Genomic DNA, 12,017 nt, shown 5'->3' on the forward strand with positions numbered 1-12,017 from the left:
ACCTTTTAATGTGGTGTGAAATAATAATTATACCATAATACATGAAGTAATAAACTTCATTGTGATGTGAAAAATAATTATACTATAATACATTAAGTAATACCCTTCATTGTGGTGTGAAATAATAAAACATTGTAATACAATAAGTAATACCCTTTATTGTGGTGTGAAATAATTACACTGTAATATAATTAATTAATGCCCTGCACTATGGTGAGTGTGCATGGTGTGTTATATTTTAAAATATAATACATTAAACATTACACATGTAGTCAAATAACTTTAACTGAGAAAAACTGAAATGTTGGTAAGGTAAATAAAGAAATGAAATACGTATTTCAACACTTTATACTTTCTCTAAGAAGTTACACATTTCAACAACTTAGTTTGATTGTTGAAGTATATCAGAAACTTTCATAAAACAAATCAAAGCTTGTGTATCATTTATTCTCATTTCTCAGAGACTATATTTATGGCTTTAGATACACCACTTTGTGTTATTCGTTATTTGTTTCTGTCACTAAAGTCTTTACGTATTATTTTAAAAGAAAATCCAATACACTTAACATCTGTAACAAAAATATCTATAGTTATTGTGAGTTTTATGACAAATGTTCTTCTTAGTGATTACCAATTTCACAGAAGTTTCCAGAACTAGCAAACCCAAAGAAAGAATATAAAAGCAGAGAAGGCTTAATAGCTTTTGAACCAATGAGAAATCTATTGTGATATAAAAATTCAGCTCATGTTTTTAAAATAATAAGAGAATAACTTACATGACCGAGGATGAGGAAAACAGCTGGAACAGCACTGTAACACAGAATGAACAATTTCAAACTAAAGATACATAAAAACAATCAATAACAATAATGATATATAACTTACGCTTATAAAACCTTACTTTATGTGAAATCTTAATGCATCAAAACTTTGTAATATTTCAGGTCTTATGTTTTTCATCATTGCAACTGAGCTAAACATTAATTCCCAGTTTTCATCATATCTGTACAAGACACAAACAAAAAATACAAGTTACGAAGCATTTTCAAGTGACTGCAAAAAAAAAATATCTACCAGACTGATAAGAATTCTTAAGAAAAATAACTCAGTTAACTCACACAACAGTAATTATTTAAATGGATAAAAACCTGCTAACATTTATAACACCAGTAATAAGAAAAAAACGTTTTATGTAAAATGTGATGCTAATAACTGATGTACAAACATACACTACAAAAATGTGATATTAATAACTGATGTGCAAGCATACACTAGTAAAATGTGATACTAATGAGTGATGTGGAAGCAAACACTAGTAAAAGGTGAAAGTAACAAGAGATGTGCAAGCAGATACTGGTAAAATGTGATACTAATGAGTTGTGTGTAAAAAAAAAAAAGTAAAATGTGACATGAAAAAGTGATGTGCAAGTATACACTACTAAAATGTGACATTAATAAGTGATGTGCAAGTTAACTAGTAAAATGTGATACTAAAGAGTGATGTGCAAGCTAACACTAATAAAATGTGATACTAATAAGTGATGTGCAAGCTAACACTAATAAAATGTGATACTAATAAGCGATGTGCAAGCAAACACTAATGCAATGTGATACTAATAAGTTGTGTGCAAACAACGACTAGTAAAATCTGATACTATTAAGTGATAGTGAAGATTACACTAGTAAAATGTGATACTTATGACTTGTGTCATATACTAGTAAAATGTGAAACTAATGAGCGATGTGCAAGTATACACTAGTAAAATGTGATACTAATAATTGGTTTGTGAGCCAACACTCGTAACATGTTAGATATATTTATTAACATAGGTATAAAGGTGTTCCTTTGTATTGGTTTATTTTGGGCTTAAGTTGTTGTATAAGTAAGGCTTCTTTAATTTTGAATTTGTTTATGTTTGTTTCTTTATTTAGTATTTGAGTGTTTTCTATGGTTATGTTGTGTTTATTTGACTTAGTGTTCGAAAACGTGTGAAGGTGACTTTTTATGTTCTTTAAATCTGGTTTCTATTTTTCTACTTGTTTCTCCAATATACAAGTCGTGGCAGTTATCACATTGTATTTTATAAATAATGTTGGTGTGGTGTTTGTCAGTGTAGTTTTTACACAGTATGGATCTCAGTTTTGTGCCTGGTTTTTGAATAAATTTAGTATTAACTGTAATGTCATATTTTGTTATTAGTTTTTGTCAAATGTTGGTTATTTTTCTGCTGATGTCGGGAATATATGGTACACAGCAGTATATGGTTTCATGATTTTTTAAATTGTGGGGTATATTTATTTTATTTGATTTTGCTTTTAGTCTAGGTGTTTGCATATATCTTCTACAGTTTTTGGAGGAAACTTATTGATGTTAATGAGGTATTGCTTTATTTTGTCTAATTAGTCATTAGTTTTATCTAATGAGCATAGTTTTATGGCTGTGTTTATTTGGTTTCTTAGTATGTTGAGTTTTTGTTTCATGTGGTAAGTCCCAAGGAATGTATAGTCCAGTTTGGGTGATTTTTCGGTGGATTTCTGTTTTAAATTGTGTATCAGTTCTTGTAATTTTGAGGTTAAAAAATGATATTTGATTGTTTTCTTCCTGTTCACATGTGAAGTTAATGTTAGAATGTATAGAGTTAATGTGATTGAAAAAATTAAGTGTGTGTTTTGTAGATGTAATTCCTACAATTATTGGTGGATGTAATGCTGTGTTAATTGCTTGTGTCATGAAATTATTGGTTAGAACTGGTGATACACAAACAATATCCAAAATATACAGAAAAAACTACTTAAAGCCATGTTGAACATGAAATACAAAGAACTACACGACTTACAGAAACAAAAAAGTGAGCCTAGACCATCAACTGGCATGCTGCATTAAATCTGAGATTTACGGACTTATACAACGAAACATAAACCAAATCAACACTAGGAATTACATGAACAAAAAAATCTGCCACAACAAAAAACTAGAATAACCAAGATGCAAACAACAGAAAAGTCACCAACACAACAAACTGTTGACTAACCTCATAATTAACAGATCCGACTGACAATTAAACACAGACGAGATACATCTACTTAACAAAGGACTTAACCTCGCAATAGCATCTAGGTGCATTAAAACCTGATAAATTAAAATATGTTTAGAAGACCTAGCAAAGGAGACTTGTGATACTTTCCACAGAAAACAAAAATGACAAGAAAACAACCAACAGAAAGAAGACAACTTCTATTGTCATCCAAAAGCCAAATTTCCCAGAAAAAATTAAAAATTAGTATTTTACAAAAACACCTGAAAACATCTTAAACGATATTTTCAAAAAATTTTCTCACAAAACCATCAACATAATTTCACAAAACAGAAAACTAAAAAACAACCTTACAGAAAGAGACATTAATTCCATTAAAAACGAAAAACAAGACAAAAACAAAAATTCTAAAAGCAGATAAAGGAAACACTATAGTCATAATGAACACAAATGAATACATCCAAAAAATGATGAACATCCTATCAGACACAAACGAATTTAAACCAATACACACAAATCCAACAAAGACACATGAAACGCAACTAAACAAAATACTGCTAAAAATGAAAAAAAGCCAACACAATTTCACAAACACTTTATTCCTACCTGTGCAAGACTGACTCACACACACCACAAACATATGGCATCTCAAAACCTCATAAACCAGATTGTCCACTATGACCAATAATGTCCACATGTGAATCGTTTAATTACAATCTTGGTAAATACATAGCATGGGCATTCTGCAAATATGTAACATCAGCCAGCTCATTCATCAAAGACTCTTTTAATTTCAAGTTTAATCTTAATCAATTTAATCATAAACCCTTAATGGCCAGTTTCGATGTCATATCCCTCTTTCCAGAATTCCCAACCACTTAAGCCTGCAGGATATCCTTAGAACTCTATATCTGAGACCTTAACCCATCAACAGACATCCTCAGCAACCAATTAGTAACCCTCATGAAGTTCACCTCGTTGAAGACAAAATTTATATTCAACAACCACAACTATATACAAACAAATGGCCTAAGCATGGGCAATCCAGTATCACCAGTTCTAGCCAATATTTATATGACACAGGTTGAAACACAAGCAATTAACACAGCATTACATCCACCACTATACCAGTACAGATATGTAGATGACATGATTGCAGGATTCACATCTACAGAAAACACACTTAATTTTTGCAATGACATTAACTCTATACATCCCAACATTAACTTCACATGTGAACAGGAAGAAGGTAATCAAATAAAATTTTTTAACCTCAAAATTACAAGAACTGATCTACAATTTAAAACGGAAATCTACTGAAAAATCACCCACACTGGACTATACATTCCTTGGGACTTACCACATGAAACAAAATAAAAACTCAACATACTAAGAAACCAAATAAACACAGCCCTAAAACTATGCTCACCAGATAAAACTAACGACTAATTACACAAAATAAAAGAATACCTCATTAACATCAATAAGTTTCCTCCAAAAACTGTGGAAGACATTACACACAAACACCTAGACAAAAAGCAAAATCAAATAACAAAAGTAAATATACCCCACGACTTAAAAAATAATGAAACCATATAGTGCTACATATTGTATATTCCCAAAATCTGGAGAAAAATAATTAACATTTGACAAAAACTAGTAACAAAATATGACATTCCAGTTAATACCAAATTTATTCAAAAACCAGGCACAAAACTAAGGTCTATAATGTGTAAAAACTACACTGACAAACACTACACCAACATTATTTAAAAAATACAATGTGATTACTGCCACGACTTCTATATTGGAGAAACAAGTAGAAAAATGGAAACCAGACTCAAAGAACACAAAAAGTTACCTTCACACGTTTTCAAACACTGCAAATCAAATAAACACAACATAACCATAGAAAACACCCAAATACTAAATAAAGAAACAAACAAAAAAATGCACAATTGAAAAAGCCTTACTTATACAACAACTCAAGCCCAAAATAAACCAATACAAAGGAACACCTTTATGCCTATATTAATAAATATAATAAAACATCTAAGCATACCCTGAACATTCCTACACTCAATTACACAAGCGCCTTCAAACATGTGGTCAGCTATTGATCAGTTACCTCTTTCTTTCTTTGTGAACCTGACAATGATTGAAGAAGGTTGAAACATTGTTTGCTTCTCTACAGAGAGCTTTCTCTACCCATACCAGCCATTTTTACATATATATTATTCTCTACAAGTGGGTTTTTCATCTTCACAGAATATGTTACACTACTGAGTTGTGTGTAAAAAATAGTAAAATATGATACCAATGAGTTGTGTGTAAGCATACACTAGTAAAATGTGATAATACTACGTCATGTATAAGCTGACACTAGTAAACTGTGACACTAATAATTGATGTGTAAGCTAACACTCGTAAAATGTGATATAACTGAGTTGTATGTAAAAAAAATAGTAAAATGTGATACTATTGAGTGAAGTGCAAGGGTATACTAGTAAAATGTGATATTAATAAATGATGAGCAAACATACACTAGTAAATGTGACACTAATATGTGATGTGCAAGCATACATTACTAAAATGTGACACTAATATGTAATGTGCAAGCTAAAACTAATAAAATGTGATAGTAATAACTGATGTGCAAGCATACATTACTAAAATGTGACACTAATATGTGATGTGCAAGCTAAAACTAATAAAATGTGATAGTAATAACTGATGTGCAAGCATACATTACTAAAATGTGACACTAATATGTGATGTGCAAGCTAAAACTAATAAAATGTGATAGTAATAACTGATGTGCAAGCATACATTACTAAAATGTGACACTAATATGTGATGTGCAAGCTAAAACTAATAAAATGTGATAGTAATAACTGATGTGCAAGCATACATTACTAAAATGTGATACTAATAAATAATGTGTAAGCTAATATAAGTAAAATGTCATAAAATGTGTGCAAGAATACACTAGTAAGATGTGACTAATAAGTGATATGCAAGCATATACTAGTAAAATATAATACTAACTGATATGGAAGAATACACTAGTAAAATGTGATATGAATACAAGATGTACAAATTGACAATAGTAAAATGTGATGCTAATAAATGATGTGCTAACTAAAACTAATAAAGTGCAATACTAACGAGTGATGTGCAAGCATACATTAGTAAAATGTGAAACTAAGGCATTGTGTTCAAGCATAAACTAGTAAAATGTGATATTAATAACTGATGTGCTAGCTAACACTAATAAAATGTGATACTAAAGAGTAATGTGGAAGCATACATTACAAAAATGTGACACTAGTAAGTGATGTGTAAGCTAATGCAAGTAAAATGTGGTACCAATCACTTGCATCTAGTAAAATTAGTAAAATTTGATACTAATGAGTTGTGCACAACTATACACTAGTAAAATATGATACTAATGAGTAATTTGCAAGCATACTAGTAAAATCTAATAAGTTGTGTGCAAGCAGACACTAGTAAAATATGTATATGTAAAAACGGCTCGTTTGGGTTGAGAAAATATTTTACGTAGAAGTTTTGTGTAAAAATACACTAGTAAAATGTAATAAGAAGTGATGTGCAAGCATACATTAGTAAAATGTGGTACTAAGAAGTTTTAAAAAATAGTAAACGTAAAACTAATGAATTGTGTGCAAGCAGACACTAGTGAAATGTGATACTAATTAGTGATGTGCAAACATACACTAGTAAAACAATGACACTAATGAGTTGTGTGTAAAAAAATAGTAAAATGTGATACTAATAAGTGATGTGCACGCATACAGTAATAAAATGCGATACTAATAAGTGATGTGCAAGTATAGACTAATAAAATGTCATACTAATAAGTGATGTGTAAGCATACACTATTATAATGTAATAAGTGATGTGCAAGAAGACATTAGTAAAAGGTGATACAAATAAGTGATGTGGAAGCATACACTACTAAAATTAATAGGTTGTGTGCAAACATAAAATAGTTAAATGTGATCCTAATATGATGCACAAGCATACTCTAGTAAAATGTGCTACTAATAAGCGATGTGCAAGGGTACACTGGTACATTGTGATACTAATACATGATGTGTAAGGAGACACTAGTGTATGCTGTACTAATACATGACATTCAAGCAGACAATAATAAAATGTCATAATAAACTGAGTTGTGTGTAAGTAGTAAGATCAAAGACAAAAGTGATCAATATATATACGTTGTTAATTGATGCATTTTTACATATTGTTGTATGTGATCTAAGCATTAGCAGATGGAGTTTTTACAATCAGTAAGAACAGTGTAAGGGTACCTTTTGTTCAGGAACATGTATTCCTAGTTTGTAAGAATCTCTTGAAGTTTTTATTCTATAAGAAAAGAAAAGAAAATGTTGCAATTAGTAATTTTATCAGTGCATCCATTACACAGAATGTATTGTAACATCTAGAGTTCACAACTTTACAGTGAAAGGTACATAAAACAGCATATCCTTATACTTGCTCTTTTGGTTCCACTCCTTATTGTTTTTCTTCCTTTAATGTAGGTTTGCTATTTACTCATGGAGAAAGTTGGTGAGAAAATAAGAAGAAAAACTGAAGAAAAAAAGTGTTATCACAACTATATAGGGGTTATGTAGCCTCAACACAAGTGACTAGATGGCTGACCAAACTAGGATTGTACTTTAGTATTCTAGTAAAACTGTTTCTATTTAACAAAGATTTTATCACAACTATATAGGAGTTATGTAGCCTCAACACAAGTGACTAGATGGCTGACCAAACTAGGATTGTACTTTAGTATTCTAGTAAAACTGTTTCTATTTAACAAAGATTTTATCACAACTATATAGGGGTTATGTAGCCTCAACACAAGTGACTAAATGGCTGACCAAACTAGGATTGTACTTTAGTATTCTGGTAAAACTGTTTCTATCTAACAAAGATTTTATCACAACTATATAGGGGTTATATAGCCTCAACACAAGTGACTAGATGGCTGACCAAACTAGGATTGTACTTTAGTGTTCTAGTAAAACTGTTTCTATTTAACAAAGATTTTAAGGAAGAACTTTTTAATGCTGTACAGATATCTTAGTTTACCAAGTGCCAGTGTTAGATAAAAATACATAAAACTAATGAAACACCTAACCTATAACACCAAAACTCTGACAAATCCATACAGCTTGTACAATTGTCTTAAGAGCCAAGTTTCATAATCTTTATTTTTAACACTAACAAAAGAAATATCAGACAAACTTACATTGAACTTAGTACCATAAAAAACATAATGATAACACCAACATAGGTGATAATTTCCTCATTAGCTAAAAATGACTGCTGAGAAGGGCCACACGAGATTTCTGCATCTTCTAAAATGTTTCTCTGTTGATATTTGTCTTTATCACTATCTCCTTGATCTGGATAAAAGTAAGAATGACCACAGTTAAAAATATTACCTTGTTGATCTAGATAAAAGTAAGGATTACCACAGTTAAAAATATTACCTTGTTGATCAAGATAAAAGTAATGATTACCACAGTTAAAAATATTACCTTGTTGATCCAGATAAAAGTAAGGATTACCACAGTTAAAAATATTACCTTGTTGATCTAGATAAAAGTAATGATTACCACAGTTAAAAATATTACCTTGTTGATCAAGATAAAAGTAATGATTACCACAGTTAAAAATATTACCTTGTTGATCTAGATAAAAGTAAGGATTACCACAGTTAAAAATATTACCTTGTTGATCTAGATAAAAGTAAGGATTACCACAGTTAAAAATATTACCTTGTTGATCTAGATAAAAGTAATGATTACCACAGTTAAAAATATTACCTTGTTGATCTAGATAAAAGTAAGGATTACCACAGTTAAAAATATTACCTTGTTGATCTAGATAAAAGTAATGATTACAACAGCTGATTATAGGTAACTTTCTCTCTTTCTATGAATTATTGGTCAATGTTAACATGATGATTTTGATTAACTATGTTACTATGTTAACCTACTGATACTGAACACAAGCTACTATGTTAACCTAATAATCCTGAATACCAGCTTCTGTGTTATCCTACTGATCCTCAATACTGGTTACTGGGTTAACTTACTGATCCTGAATACCAGCTACCAGGTCACTTTAATGAACCTGAATACCAGCTGCTATGTTAACCTAATGATCTTGAATACAAGCTACTGGGTTAACTTACTGATCCTGAATACCAGCTACTATAATAAGCTACTGATCCTGAATACCCTCTACTATAATAAACCAATGGTCCTGAATAATACTTATTGTGTTAATCTACCGATACTTAAAACCAGGTACTGTATTAAACTAATGATCCTCAATACCAGCTACTGTTACAACCTACTGATATTAAATACCACCTACTACACCAGCCTACTGATCCTGAATCTCCAGAAACTGTGTTAAAGGAATGATCTTGAAAACAAACTACTGGATTAACCTATTAATCCTGAATAACAGCTACAATGAAAAGCTAATGATCCTTAATACCAGCTACTATGATAAATTAATGATCCAAAATACCAGCTACTGTGTTAACCTACTGATACTGAATACCAGCTACTGTGTTAACCTACTGATCTTGAATACCAGCTACTGTGTTAACCTATTGATCTTGAATACCAGCTACTGTGTTGACCTAATAAATTGGAATGCCAAATGCTATGTTAACCTAATGAAATTGAATATTAGTTATTATGTAAACCTAATGATCTTAAATACCAGTTAATGTGTTCACCTACTGATCCTGAATACCAGCTACTATGTTGACCTAATGATCCTGAATGAATACTAGCTACTATAATAACCTAGTTATCCTCAATACCAGCTTCTGTGTCAACCTAAAAATCCTGAACCTCCAGGTACGGTGTTAAACAAATGATCTTGAATACATGCTACTGGGTTAACCTTCAGATCCAAAATACCAGCTACTGTAATAATCTAATGATCCTTAATACTAGCTGCTATGTTAACCAAATGATCTGGAATACAAGCTACTGGGTTAACCTACCAGCTACTGTATTAATCTAATGATCCTTAATTCCAGCTGCTATGTTAACAAATGATCTTGAATACATGCTACTGGGTTAACCTTCAGATCCAAAATACCAGCTACTGTATTAATCTAATGATCCTTAATACTAGCTGCTATGTTAACCAAATGATCTGGAATACAAGCTACTGGGTTAACCTACCAGCTACTGTATTAATCTAATGATCCTTAATACCAGCTGCTATGTTAACCAAATGATCTGGAATACAAGCTACTGTGCAAACCTTCTGATCCTGAATACCAGCTACTATGTTTACCCACAAATTTTGAATACCACCTTGCAGCAGTAGTGAAATGAAACAAAGGTTATGACATCTAAATAACATGAATATAAACACTGCACTAAAAAGTTACAACATCCAACCAATATGAGTATAAATACCATACTAGATAGGTACTACATCTAACCAATATCTGTATAAATACCATATTAGAAGGTAGTACATGTAACAAATATGAGTATAAATACTAAACTAGAGGTACTACGTCTAACCAATATGACAAGTATCAATACCACACTAAAGAGGTGCTACATCTAACCAATATGATGAGAATAAATACCACACCATAGAGGTACCACATCTAACCAATATGATGAGTATAAATACCAAACTATAAAGGTACTACATCTAACCAATATCATGAATATAAATACCAAACTATAAAGGTACTACATCTAACCAATATCATGAGTATAAATACCACACCATAGAGGTACCACATCTAACCAATATCATGAGTATAAATACCACACCATAGAGGTACTACATCTAACCAATATGATGAGTTAAATACCAAACTATAAAGGTACTACATCTACCCAATATCATGAGTATAAATATCAAACTATAAAGGTACTACATCTAACTGATATGATGAGAATAAGTACCACACCATAGAGGTACCATATCTAACCAATATGATGAGTATAAGTACCACACTAAAGATATACCACATTTAACCAATATGAGAATAAATACTGCAATAAATAGGTACTATATCTAACCAATATGAAGAGTATAAATAACATACTAAATAGGTAATACATCTAACCAATGAGTATAAATACCAAACTACAGAGGTACTACCTCTAACCAATATGATGAGTATAAATACCATGCTAAATAGGTACTATCTCTAACCAATATGATGAATATAACTCCCATACTAAAGAGGTTCTACCTCTAACCAATAATCTGAGTATAAATACCATACTAAATAGGTACAACATCTAACCAATACAATGAATATAAATACCATACCAGAGAGGTGCTACATCTAACCCTAACCAATATGAGTATAAATACCAAACTAGAGAGATGCTACATGTAACCAATATGAGTGTAAATACCAAAATAGAGAGATACTACATGTAACCAATATGAGTGTAAATACCAAATAGAGAGATACTACATGTAACCAATATGAGTGTAAATACCAAAATAGAGAGATACTACATGTAACCAATATGAGTGTAAATACCATACTGGAGAGGTACTACATGTAACCAATATGAGTATAAATACCAAACTAGAGAGATACTATATGTAACCAATATGAGTGTAAATACCAAAATAGAGAGGTACTACATGTAACCAATATGAGTGTAAATACCATACTAGAGAGGTACTACATGTAACCAATATGAGTGTAAATACCATACTAGAGGTACTACATGTAACCAATATGAGTATAAATACCAAACTAGAGAGATACTACATGTAACCAATATGACTGGTACAAATACCATACTAAAACTGAACAATGCAAATTACCATAACCATTTTTGTATGAGAACTGGAAGAGAAACTGATGGATATGTAAGAGATAACAAAAATATCTATACACCAATGAGTTAAGCTCAGTTTCATTTG

At 30.9% G+C, this 12,017-nt stretch overlaps 1 protein-coding gene across 12 annotated transcripts in view; it reads right to left on the reverse strand.

Annotated features, from left to right (window-relative positions):
* LOC143224865 (serine incorporator 5-like) overlaps window positions 1-12,017 on the reverse strand; it is a 59,494-nt gene that overhangs the window by 14,389 nt on the left and 33,088 nt on the right. For 9 of the 12 annotated variants that reach the window (XM_076453250.1, XM_076453244.1, XM_076453251.1 and 6 more), the window contains 3 exons: window positions 8,320-8,476; window positions 7,373-7,427; window positions 777-837 (listed from right to left, as the gene is read on the reverse strand). In XM_076453250.1, coding sequence (XP_076309365.1) covers window positions 777-837; window positions 7,373-7,427; window positions 8,320-8,476 — 273 coding nt within the window. The remainder of the gene's footprint in view (window positions 1-776; window positions 838-7,372; window positions 7,428-8,319; window positions 8,477-12,017) is intronic. The other 3 variants (XM_076453248.1, XM_076453255.1, XM_076453249.1) reach the window with 1 other exon arrangement.

This window comes from Tachypleus tridentatus, chromosome 9 (assembly GCF_004210375.1).
Source record: "Tachypleus tridentatus isolate NWPU-2018 chromosome 9, ASM421037v1, whole genome shotgun sequence".
NCBI lineage: Eukaryota > Metazoa > Arthropoda > Merostomata > Xiphosura > Limulidae > Tachypleus > Tachypleus tridentatus.